The following is a 12,500-nucleotide window of genomic DNA, read 5'->3' on the forward strand; positions in this document are numbered from 1 at the left end:
TTGAATGAATCATTGATTAAATATTTGAAACACAAATTACATGGCACATATATATATATATATATATATATATATATATACAAACATATAATCGTTGATATAAAGAAAGAGCATAGTAGGCTTACCTAATATTTTCTGGCGTTCAGTTGGCCCACACCCCTTTCCCCGAGTAATATCAATCAACTGTCACACATAAAACTCACTGTCGTGAATAGTTCGTTTTCTTTTCGTCTTTTTTATTTCTTTCTTCTTCGACACTAACACGAAATCGCGTAGAACGATGTTTCGTCCCTCACTTATCTCAATAATGTGAAAATTACGATGAAGCGGTTCGTCAGAAACACACTCCGACTGTGATTACTGCACGACTATTCCAAATACGTCATGTCCTGAGAGACTAGCGCCTCTCTGCAGACGCCGTACTGCGCTATGTATTGGAAACTATGTAGAAGAAACTTTCTTCTAGAGACGTATTTGTAAAGATTCCGCACTCTATGATTAAAGTCATGTTTTCAATTTCTGCGTGACTTCGGCTGTAGTTTTAATTTAACGAATAATAGTATCGTCAATATTTCGAGAAGATTACAATATTTTATTGTTGACAAAATAAACAGTATTTTGTTGTATTTTCTAAGAGTCAGACATATTGGAAATTGTCTCATTTGATTGGTCAATTCAATGTCACTAACCTTTCCACCAATAATATTCTCGATACGTATACGACGATTTATTTATGGAATTTGGAAGTGACCAATGAGTGACGAAAATTGCTAATTCGTTCCTCGTGATTGGATAATGGAATTTAATCGTACTGTTACGTTTTTGTACTATGGGAAACATAACATGAAATAAAACGACGTACGATGATCCTGTTCTTCCATGTTTAAATAGAATCTTATAAATTTTATTATAATTACGTGAAATAAAAATACGATTTATGTAGAATTTTTTCCTTGTCTCATAACGCTTTATAAAGTTGTCTTCTAATAGTAAGTGTGACGAGAAACTATTATTATATGTTTACGTATAACATATTGACATTTTTTCTGAAGGTTGTGTAAACGTTGATATCTTGACTTATTTGTCCACTTAATTTTAAACACGTCAGTTATATGCCAGTGATAGCGTTATCGGTGTCCGTTTGTAACTATTATGTGACATGTGAAAGAAACATCATTTAATTGATATAATATAATAATATCTTTTAAAATTTTGTATTAATCTATTCACAAGTGTGACTGACATATTTTGGTATGATTCATTTTGTGGACATTTTTGAATAGCTTCTTTATTTTTTAATACATTATTTATGACCAAAAAAAAAATGATTTATTACAATATAAACAACATATATTCATATACACCTTGTATTCACTTATATATTTCATATTCAATAATATTATATTTATTTTGTATTTTACAAAGTTTAAAATGGCCAACAACAAAAATGAAGATCAAAATGAAGAGAGTTTGAGAGAAGATAAAGATGAATCAAAAACGAATTTAGAGAATGCAAAACGTTCTGAATACTTTACGAAATTGGAAAGATGGTTATATGAAACTTATGTATGGCAAAGCGCTGCTATTATGTTTCCATATTACTTGATGTCCAATCAAGTATTAAATCCTTTATCAGGTTTGATTTCATACAAATATATATGTTACATCTTCTTTCGATGATATTTTAAATAATTATTATTTAATATAAGAAAATACTTTCGAATAAAATTTTGATAAATATAATTACAGGTGGTACGTCACTTGGCTCTTCAGTTACATTAATGACAGATGCACAAAGAGTTCCCACGACTTCTTCACGGCAAGAAAACAATCTTCAAAGACAAACAGGACAACAAGAATCAACACCATTGTTTCAACCATTTGAAGGTAGAAGATTATAACGATAACATCCATGTGCATCACATTCCAACAGAGGTTCAGCTAGTACTATACGTGCTTTTGATATAAAAATACTGCATTAAATTATATAAAAAAAAAAAAAGTAAAAATGATGTTATATACATGTTTTTGAATCTCTGCAGTATCCACTACAGTGTATGTATGTTTTTTTTTTTAAATTGAAATTAATAATTTTCTCTAAGATATTAGTGGACATGCAGTAATTTTGAAATTTACATCTTCATCATTATCACTGGATGTGTAATTGTATTGTACAGTCTGTAACAATATTTTTTTCACAGGTTATGAATTTCGTATACCACCAGTATGGAAACGAATGAGCGCAGAATTTATAGATTCTACAATATTATTTCTTTTGAGAATTTCTCTTTCTTTTGCCCTCATGGATTTTTTTGATTATATGTACGTATTCGATTGTTAATGGCTTAAATTCATACTGTACATCCGTCTTTGTAAATAGTTACTTATTTACTAATGTTTACATTTCAGTCCAAAGTCATTTATGTATATAATTTTATGTATATAATTTATTCTTATATATATAATTTTAGAGGTTTAGAAGAATCCAAAATATTACAATTGAATCTACCTATTGATTATAAAATGTCTATGGAAATAACATATGGAGCTATATTACTGGAACTAATAAATCGTATAGTAATATGTAGTTTTGAAGTAAGTCATGGGGAAAAAATTTAATATTATAGATTTGTAAAATCTTGTGTTACCTATATATATATATATATATATATATATATATATATATATATATATATATATAATAAAATATGAAAAAATGTTTTAGGCTTTTTGGATTCAACGTGGAATGAATGGTCGTGTAGGAGGTACTACTCCAGGAAAATCTATAATGGGGTTACGAGTCGTTCGGTGTCGAAGTGTGCTATCGTTGGAACGAGCAGACAATCCGGAGGTGGTATACATTTACCCAGCAACTAATTTAGGTTTTCCATTGGCATTTCTCCGATCTCTAATAAAAACTGTAGTATTATCTTCTGTTTTTCCTATTTGTTTTGGAGTATTTTTCTTTAGATTTAACAGAACGGGTTATGACTTAATTTGCAGTTCTGTCGTAATAGAGGATCCTTACAGAAATGTAAGAAATAATAATAATAATAATAATAATATTAATAATAATAATAATATTAATAATAATAATAGAAATCGTTAATAGATTTTAATTCCTAAAGAAACATTATATATATAGAATGAGTCAACTAAATTTTGTATCTGAAAATGTTTTTCTTTCTTTCTCTTTCTCTCTCTTTCTCTATCTCTCTCTTTTTTTAAATACAATCTAAAAAAACTATTAAGTGATACAAGAAAGAAAATGCTCTTTCTAAATAAAATTATGAAGTTTTTCTATCATTATATTCGCTATTTTGTGTATGTTAAGAATTATTAAAAAATAAAAAAAGAGAGAGAGAAATATATTTCAAGTATAAACATTAGATTGACTGACCCTGTATTCAAAGGACGCATGAGGCTGTATGGATTAATTAACATATAATTGCAGTAATATATATATATATATATATATATATATATATATATGTTAGGTAAAAATAATTTTTGTAAAGGTAAATATATGTCTAAATACAAACATGTGTATCCTATAACATATTGCACATGCAAATAAAATTATATAGGTATTGCCTGCAGGAATTTTTTACTTTTGGGCGCTTCCGTAAATTATTAGATTTAGATTCGCGACTGAATTGTAACGTGTTTATCGCTATATAGTAGTTTAAATGTAATTTAATTAAACTCTATATTATAAAACATTAGAAAACACTGATAAAATAAAACATTTATTCGAATAATTTGTAATCGTCTATTATTAACTTTTTCTTTTTTTTTTATGAAAATATCACAAAGTAAAATTTAAAGGAAAATAATTCGTATTAATAAAAAACATTAACAAATCTTAAAAATATAAAAATAAAAAAGGGATAATATTCATATAAGCGTTCATACGACTAACACTGTTTTGACAGCGCCATCTTAAGATGAATCAAGTGAACTAATTCTACATGATCCTCGATTGACCAATGACGTCACTTCCCAGTTAAACGTGGCTACCCCGCGATTGAAGGAAGGAGTGGCTTCAGGATCTGTCAAAAGTTAAATGATCTTTCGCGAACATTAATGACTAACTACGACGATTAAACAGTTTCCAAGTGCTCCTTAGAGTTAACCGGTAGTTTTGTACGAACAGTAACGAAGAAAAGATGTCGTCCTCAGGCGATTTCGGAAACCCACTGCGTAAATTCAAGCTCGTCTTTCTTGGCGAGCAGAGCGGTAAGTAGATATTTTTCGCACACACTTCCGTTGATTTTCGGATCAATATCGAATATATGTATTTTATATATATAATTATAACGTTGCTTGTTGTTTTATATCTTTATATAAGAAACTTAAACAAAAATCAAATCGTATTAATTTCAAGGACCGTTCTAGGTTATGGATCAATATTTCTGACCGCGGCCAACAGTTTATTTCTCGCAATCGAAATCGGCGTCTCTGTCGTTCATCCCTTCGTGAAATTATCTATTGGAATATTATTTTGCTAATATATATTATTTATTCGTTTATAAACACGGTTATTCTTACTAATTTGAATTTTATTATTTTGCATTGCTCTTAATCGAAATATATTATTTATGTTTAGTGTTAATAGTTTTTGATTAACGATGCGGAACGCCGATAGTAACGAGATCTTTATTGGGGTATGAAAATGTTCTATTTGAAGTGTTTAAGATTCTTCTGCAAAATTTTTATATAGATAGAATTTACTGTTTATTAGAGTTACTTGTATACTAATTAACAAGTATAATTTGCATGTCATGGTATAGTCTACGAAATTTTTTTTCATCTACATTATTTTACACGATCTAACATATTTGTTTTTCTCCTTCTGTACATTTATGATTTTCATTAATATGTTAATTATATTAATTATAAATTATATATGAATGTATTTGTTAACACTTCTATATCATTAATTTCTGATATATATATATATATATATATATTTGTATCCTAACAAATTAATATGTCTTTTGTCGCATATAAATCAAAATATTTTCTATATATTTATATAAAAAATTTCTTTTTATTTCAGTGGGTAAAACGTCTCTTATCACGCGATTTATGTATGACAGCTTTGACAACACGTATCAGGTATGAGATCAATAATTAAATTATCCGATTTTTTTAATCATTTTTAAATACTAAAAAAAAAAAAAAAAAGATTTCAAGATAATTTTGTACAAGTTAAATATGGAATGTGAAAATATCAATTATATAAAAAATCTTATATTGATTCGATCATGTTTTGAAAAGTTTTGTTCAATGGAATATCTATAATGGAATAATATACAAAATTTTGATTATTTTATTGAACATAGATAATGTAATATAAAACATAAGTTTTTATAAGAATCTATCATACATGAAATAATCAAATGTGAATTATATATATCATGTTTTTAATTAATGCAAATTTATTTAAATGAAATATAAAGTACTTTGTATAAGTATCTTAAAGATTATTAAAAAGTTTTTTATCTTTTTTATTTGAAAATATCATTCATTAGATTTATATAGTTTTATTTATTTTGTTTCAGGCTACAATAGGTATAGATTTCTTAAGTAAAACTATGTATCTAGAAGACAGAACAGTGAGATTACAACTGTGGGACACTGCTGGTCAAGAACGGTTTCGTTCTCTAATACCTAGCTATATCAGAGATTCTACAGTTGCAGTTGTTGTTTATGATATCACTAGTAAGTTCATTTTAGGTTTTGGATATCGATTGGAAAGTTCTATAACGTTGTATATTTTTATAGATGCTAATTCGTTTCATCAAACATCCAAATGGATCGATGACGTTCGAACTGAAAGAGGAAGTGATGTTATAATCATGCTAGTAGGGAATAAAACAGACTTGAGTGATAAAAGACAGGTTTCTACGGAAGAAGGCGAACGAAAAGCTAAAGAATTAAATGTGATGTTCATTGAAACTAGTGCTAAGGCTGGATATAACGTTAAACAGGTAACTCTAACACATAGTAACTAACCTGTAAATTATTATTGTGTATGTTTATACATATACTTCAAACAATATGTGTATTCATTAATTCTTATTGATTTGATAATATTTATTAATCTTATTTATATGATTTAAATTGTAACATTAATTTTTCATTTTTCAGCTATTTAGAAGAGTAGCAGCAGCTTTACCTGGCATGGATTCCACTGAAAATAAACCTCCTGAAGACAGTATCCTTTCTGTAAGATATTTAGTATCCATGCTTGCATGCTATAATCATTTAGCTGCATTAAAATTTTCTTTTCCCACATACACTAACATTATGCACAACCTATTATATTCTCAGAACTCATTACCATAAGTATAGTTTCCATTTTTGTTATTCAATCATTTTTTTGTGTTAATAATTTTTTCACACATGTGTATTTACGTTTAACAAACATTCTGAATCAAACATTTACTAAAATTATAAACCGTATTTAAAAAATGTAGCGTATTTATAAGCACAAAGCTATTAATCTGGTATGTGTCTGCAGTTTTGACTACAGTATTGGTATATTTAATAATTATTTATATTAAATTTCAGTTTAATAAGTTATTTAAAAATATAAAAAGATTATTTTTTTTTATAAATATATAGAATATATTTCACATTGGATATTACTATTGTTTTCTGGTTTAGAAACTTTTTTGGTCTTTATATTCATTATTTCAATATAATTTTCACCATATATTCATTTGTAATGCTCTTGTTTCAGACAGAAGTGTTTCAATTCGTTTATGTTATCTTTTTTGTGTTTTCCTTAATGTGTTTTTAAAACCTGTAGTGCAAGAGGTAGTTCTGAAGGACACACCAATTGAACTCAAAGCATCGGAGAGCAGTTGTGCATGCTAAAGCCACCGTCGGCCTAATGGTAGACAGGATACATTGAAATAAGTTAAATTAAAATCTTATTTTAGGACATTAGGAGACAATGATATTTGGTCTGTGTTTTTCGCAGCATTGATAATGCATCTGAATAATGTGAAAAACGAGAGCACTGTATTTAAATGGTAATGATATTGGCTGGTAAAAGGATAGCGAAACAGTCTAAGCGAACTGAATAGCCTAAGCGGACTGCTTTTACACAATAATGTTTGTAGCTATACTCGTAAATCGTAGTTTCCATCTTAATCCCGTATTATTTAAAGTATTTTCAATCACGGCTTTTTATCGCGTAAGTACTATTCACGACATAATTTTATGATCTATTCTGCAATGCTTTTTTTCTTTTCTGTGATCCTTTTTTTGTTTTTTTTTTTGTTTTTATTATATGTTAACTGTCTACGTAAAAAAATTCAAGTTTCTGAATGTACTTACTGTAATATCGATAAGCAATATATTCGACGATTTTTACTGTCCGAACTATACGTTATATAGAATTCGTATTATAGGTAGCGCTGTGTGCATGTTGAAAGCTGATGCATGGTGTCGTGCACCATCGGTAGAAAAAGTTTTCAGATTTATTAAAGAAAACTAATTTTCAAGCAACAAATTTATGTATTGCGTAAATGCAGTCACGATAGTAGTCTTTTACACGCCGCCACAGGTTTCTAATCAAAGAGAGATTTTATCATTATTTCAATTTGTCAGCAATAATGCTATTCATACATCTTTTTTTTTTTTGCTAATTTATTTCTACTTGTTAATCTCTATGAAAGAAAAAAGAGAGAGACTTAAGAACTTGAATTGTACATTTAAGTTGAGAGTCGATGAGGTACGCGAAAAAGACTTGCCGTAAAATTTTTTTTACGGGCTTTACGAACGATTAGCAGCTAGAGCGGTACCTCCGTTTTTTGTATCGATTTTTTTTTTTTTTTTTTTTTTTTTTATTTAAGATTAATTTCGCTCGCAAAATAAACATTTTTCGCGCGCTACGACCGGTCCCTGTCGTCGATCGATTGTACGGTCCACAATTAATTGCATTTTTTTATTCGAGCATTGATCGTGCATTAATACTTTACTGACTGAAGTAATTTTATTAGAAAAAAAAGGAGATATGATGAGATCAATGAGTGCTTTAAAAAATAACTTAGAGTCAAAAATACACGTACCGATCACAACTGACATACATATATATGAATAAACGTAACGACTATATTAGCTAGCTATTTCAATGTCACTTTTGTTAATATATCTGTTATTGTAATATTTTAATTTATATAAAAAAGATTACCTGCCTATTTTTTTACAATGATTTCTTATCATTCGCATTGTGTGTGTGTGTATATATATATACACCTACATAGATATGTGTGTATATACATACATACATACATACATACATACATACATACATACATACATACATACATACATACATACATACATACATACATACATACATGCATGCATGCATACATGCATACATACATACATACATACATATACATACATACAATTCCCATTTTTCCTAATTACACGTTCTCATTGATTTGCAGTTTTTATAGGTGAAGGTCGTGGTTTTTTCTTTCTCTTTTCTTTTTTCTATTCTTTTTTTTTCTCACTGACACACAGAGTGCATTTGCTTTTTGTATCGTGTAAACTACCTATATATAACTGATATAAGACATTACATGCAAAATATTAATTACGGTGCTTTGTAAAACTATAAACTTTACATTATATAAGTAAAGCTATAGGGAACTTTCCGTCCCAATTTTCGAACAATTTATATTTTATACGCTTTATCGTCAAATAACACAATTCTAGTTTTTTGCGTGGTAACGAATACGTGTTCGCTGATATCTCGAAACGATGCTACGCTTGTAATTATTAACGTAAAAAGTCGTGTTCGTATATGTGATTCAGTAAAACAAAAAAAAATAATAATAAGAAAAAGAAAAAAGAAACAATCGATCACACCTTTTTCATAAGAAAAGAAAAAAAAATGAAAGAAAAAAAAGAAAAATAAAGAAGATAAAAAAAAAGGAAAGAAAAAAATAACGTTCGAAAAATCACGAGTAGAAAAAAATGGAAATGGTGACAAATTTTCAAGAATACAATATTGTTCCGTCACGCACGCCCTCGATTAGGTTGAGCGAATTCGTGTTCTACGAGGTTTCAATGATTCGCTTATTTTATCATTGTAAATTTATCGAATAAGACAGTTCGTGTCACGTCGATTCGCGATTCCACGTGTCACCAGATTCAATATCAAGGATCGCGTGACACGTTGTTACAAACGAGTCCTTTTTCTATTTGTTTTTTCTTTTTCTTTTTTCTTTTCTTCTTTTCTTCTTTCTCTTCACGTGACTCGATTTCTCCCATCACCATGATGTCTCTGAGAGATATACACACCTTAACACACAAAAGCAGCTGTCGATTTGCAGAATCAATCGTCGATGCAGAATGGCTCCGAATCGGAGGGAGAGAGTGGCTGCATTTGCTAGGGAGTTGGCGTTTGAACATCTCCGGCGTGCTGCTGTGCTGCCTCGATATGATTAAAAAAAAAAAAGAAAGAAAAAGAAAAAAAGAAAAAAAAAATAAAAAAAAGGAAGAAAAAAGAAACCCATGTCATTATACCGACAGTTAAAGAAAAACGAGATACGCGAGAAAGACAAGAAATGGGGGAAAAAAAAAATAGAAAATGACGAAAAAAGGAGCAAAAAAGAACAAAAAAAAAAAAAGAAAAATAAATAAATAAGTAAATTAAATGAATAAATAAATAAATAAATAAATAAATAAGAGATCACATCACAGTTACGATTTTTGCGAGTTGGCTGGCTTCTTCTGATGTCTACGCACATCGTGGCCCAATAATAAGAGTTATGCGTTTTAATGGCACACAAGATGTTCTCGATTATAAATACACACACTATACTCGATCAGCCTGTGAACTTTGTATTGTTTAATTTGATAATGAGATAAAATGAAATATGTATTATCCTATTATTGAATCGCATTCTTAAAAGATATGACGAGAGGCTTCGTATTAGTGCGTCGTATTTGCGTCGTTAGGTCCTGCGTAAAAATATTAATGAAAAAGAAAAAAAAAAAGAAAAAAAAAAGAAACTAATAAAATGGCAGAGTTTCCTCTATCGAAATTTGTAACGGCGATCGATTGGAAAGTTATAGCGTTAAAGGATCTTCTTGTTGAAATTTGCGTTCACAAGGTGATGATGTATAATATAAATAGTCGAAAATGCGAGGGGTTCTTTTCTTTTTTTCTGTAATAGATATCAACGACCTTTTATTTCTTTTTTTTTACGCATACAATCGAGCAATACGACTTACGTTGACATATCAAAAAATTTTAAATTTAGTATGTGATACGTGAGAAAATTGTCAGCAAATCTACTTGCTCTATTCTCACGATTTTGATAGCGAAAATTCGACAAAAATCGATCGTTCCTTCGTTAATGATACTCTCGACGTTGATTACGTGTTTCTATTTTCTTTCTTTCTTTCTTTCTTTCTTTCTTTCTTTCTTTTTTTTTCTCGAATAGAAAATAAAATTAACGTTCACTCGACACGCGCACAACAACAAAATGAAATAACGAAGCTTAACATGCGATCGCTCGATCGTAGGTATATATATATATATATGTATGTATGTATGAACAATTCGAATATGATTTTTAATTTAACGAGATGACTGAAAGTATGTTGCCGATTATATATAGTTCGAAATTATTATTCGGCGAATACATATATATGTATATATACATATATATACACAAGGTGATTCCCCGCATAGGGTGTTGCAAATTGCATTTATCTTAAAACACCTGATAGCTTTTGATTTGATTTTTTTCTTTTCTTTCCTTTTCTTTTCTTTTTCTTTTTTTTTTAACATTAAATGATACAGCAAGGTTGTCATTTAAATTGACCGAGTCATTGTGATAATATGAAGACAAATTTTTTACTTTTTTAAAAATATAATTGCATATATAAATTTATTGACGCATTATCCAATATATCTTTTTACATTTTTTACTTAAATTTGATATGTCAATTTTAAGGATACCCCTCCTTTTTAGTCACGAACGAATGTGATAAAAGAAGTTTTCATTCTTTTATATATATACATATATAAAAAAAGAAAAAAAAAAACAAACAAAAAAATAAGAAAAAGAAAAAAGAACTAAATAATCAGCCTTATTGTGTCCTTCGATGTGAAGAAATGAAAAAAAGAAAACAAAAAAAAAAAAGAGAAAAAGAGAAAAAAGATTTCAAGTCAATAGCCCTGTAATGGTTTCAATAAAAACAATTTGTAACACTTGGAAATTGTAGTTAGCAAACGCGCGGACCACCTTGTATATACATACATATATTCACAATGATTGTTCGAGGATCTATAATGTATAAGCGATCTTTATAGACGTTTTCTTGATATTTCCTCATTTAATAAAGAAAAAAAGAATAAAAAAAAAAGAACAAAAAAAATTACAATTAAAAAGAGATAGAGAGAGAGAGAAAGAAAAAAAGAGATAGAGAGATAGAAACAGAGAACATGATTCGCCGTTAGAGATGGAATCAAGCGAGTTAATACACCGTATTTGCTCATGCTCTTCTTCATCGTAAAATTAAAATTGTACGACTCGCCTAGAAAAAAGTATCTTACGCGTAGTGTGAGTGTTGTCGTCGATACGTATTTGAATATTACATACTCGAATCTTAAATACATAGCAATTAGAATTACTTATATTGTTAGAACCCTCACTGGATAATAAATGCAACAGAGTATGTCGCTACACGATAAGCAGGGTCGCATTTATACCTTTTGAATGATCTCCAGACGCGATCCCAAAAGAAAAAAGAAAACAAAAAAAAAAGGGAAAAGAGAAAACAAGTCTATTTCGGTTAATCAAATTTATAAGCTTTTTTTTGGTGTTATCTTTTTTTCTCCCCAGTTATCCTATTTCTTTTTTCTTCTGGTTTTGATTTTAACAAATCTACTGGATTGTTTTATTTTTTTTTTTTTTATAATATTGTTATTTGTACAAGAAGTAAGCCTTTAAATTGAAATGTGGGCTTATAGAGAGCGAGACTTGTGCATGTAATGAGTCGTATGGTAAATGCGGTCCTGATAGACAAAACTGAAGTTGTAAACTTCACGAAATATCTTATGTAGTATATTACGTCGTGTTTGTATATTCAAAATGATAACTCTAAACCCGGATCTCTACGATTATTCGCCATTTATTGTATTTTCTACGAACGTCGAGATATAGGAACCTCGAAGGAATAGAATTTTTATAGTACGCAACGTACATACATGAATATGTATGTACGTATATATATATTGTGTATGTATGTATGTATGTATATATGTATGTATGTACGATGTGTTACGATGTGTCATCATTTTGTGAAACAGAAACATTCCGAATACGAATAACTTGATTCCATTTTTAATCGATCTTCGTACGAAATCCGTTATGTAAATCGTTGATTATTATCGACGATCGTAGATTCTTCGTATTTAAATACGAATTAAATTGGGATAGGGGCCATCTTTGTTC

General features: G+C 28.9%; 3 protein-coding genes across 10 annotated transcripts in view; 2 read left to right on the forward strand and 1 right to left on the reverse strand.

Moving 5' to 3' along the window:
• LOC122631003 (beta-arrestin-1) overlaps positions 1 to 423 on the reverse strand; it is a 22,443-nt gene extending 22,020 nt beyond the window's left edge. For 2 of the 4 annotated variants that reach the window (XM_043816163.1, XM_043816160.1), the window contains exon 1: positions 126 to 423. The gene's annotated coding sequence lies outside the window, so the exon portion shown is untranslated. The remainder of the gene's footprint in view (positions 1 to 125) is intronic. The other 2 variants (XM_043816164.1, XM_043816161.1) reach the window with 1 other exon arrangement.
• Positions 424 to 832: 409 nt separating this feature from the next.
• LOC122631005 (protein FAM8A1) lies at positions 833 to 3,761 on the forward strand. Of its 2 annotated transcripts, none has more exons than XM_043816167.1 (6): positions 833 to 989; positions 1,426 to 1,636; positions 1,750 to 1,887; positions 2,202 to 2,322; positions 2,472 to 2,595; positions 2,726 to 3,761. In XM_043816167.1, the coding sequence occupies exons 2-6, from the start codon at positions 1,432 to 1,434 to the stop codon at positions 3,107 to 3,109; spliced, it is 972 nt and encodes a 323-aa protein (XP_043672102.1). In that variant the 5' UTR covers positions 833 to 989; positions 1,426 to 1,431; the 3' UTR covers positions 3,110 to 3,761. The 2 variants fall into 2 exon arrangements, with proteins under 2 accessions (XP_043672102.1, XP_043672103.1); XM_043816168.1 differs by lacking the exon at positions 833 to 989 and adding an exon at positions 1,053 to 1,251.
• A 227-nt stretch (positions 3,762 to 3,988) lies between these two features.
• On the forward strand, positions 3,989 to 11,109 carry LOC122631010 (ras-related protein Rab6). Of its 4 annotated transcripts, XM_043816175.1 has the most exons (7): positions 3,989 to 4,239; positions 4,610 to 4,667; positions 5,063 to 5,121; positions 5,568 to 5,727; positions 5,791 to 5,996; positions 6,157 to 6,223; positions 9,349 to 11,109. In XM_043816175.1, exons 3-7 carry the CDS (start codon positions 5,092 to 5,094, stop codon positions 9,423 to 9,425), a joined length of 540 nt encoding a protein of 179 aa, XP_043672110.1. In that variant the 5' UTR covers positions 3,989 to 4,239; positions 4,610 to 4,667; positions 5,063 to 5,091; the 3' UTR covers positions 9,426 to 11,109. The 4 variants fall into 4 exon arrangements, with proteins under 4 accessions (XP_043672110.1, XP_043672107.1, XP_043672108.1 ...); XM_043816172.1 differs by lacking the exon at positions 4,610 to 4,667 and having other exon boundaries at positions 3,990 to 4,239; XM_043816173.1 differs by lacking the exon at positions 4,610 to 4,667 and having other exon boundaries at positions 3,991 to 4,239; positions 9,352 to 11,109.
• The last annotated feature ends 1,391 nt before the right edge of the window (positions 11,110 to 12,500 follow it).

The sequence above is a fragment of the Vespula pensylvanica genome, chromosome 8 (genome assembly GCF_014466175.1).
Source record: "Vespula pensylvanica isolate Volc-1 chromosome 8, ASM1446617v1, whole genome shotgun sequence".
Taxonomy (NCBI): domain Eukaryota; kingdom Metazoa; phylum Arthropoda; class Insecta; order Hymenoptera; family Vespidae; genus Vespula; species Vespula pensylvanica.

Coding starts and splice junctions, on each gene's coding strand:
- LOC122631005 (XM_043816167.1), top strand. CDS start 1,432: ATGGCCAACAACAAAAATGAAGATCAAAATGAAGAGAGTTTGAGAGAA. Junction 1,888..2,201: donor ATTGTTTCAACCATTTGAAG/GTAGAAGATTAT, acceptor TTTTTTTCACAG/GTTATGAATTTCGTATACCA. Junction 2,323..2,471: donor ATGGATTTTTTTGATTATAT/GTACGTATTCGA, acceptor ATATAATTTTAG/AGGTTTAGAAGAATCCAAAA.
- LOC122631010 (XM_043816172.1), top strand. CDS start 4,170: ATGTCGTCCTCAGGCGATTTCGGAAACCCACTGCGTAAATTCAAGCTC. Junction 5,122..5,567: donor GCTTTGACAACACGTATCAG/GTATGAGATCAA, acceptor ATTTTGTTTCAG/GCTACAATAGGTATAGATTT. Junction 5,997..6,156: donor CTGGATATAACGTTAAACAG/GTAACTCTAACA, acceptor TTCATTTTTCAG/CTATTTAGAAGAGTAGCAGC.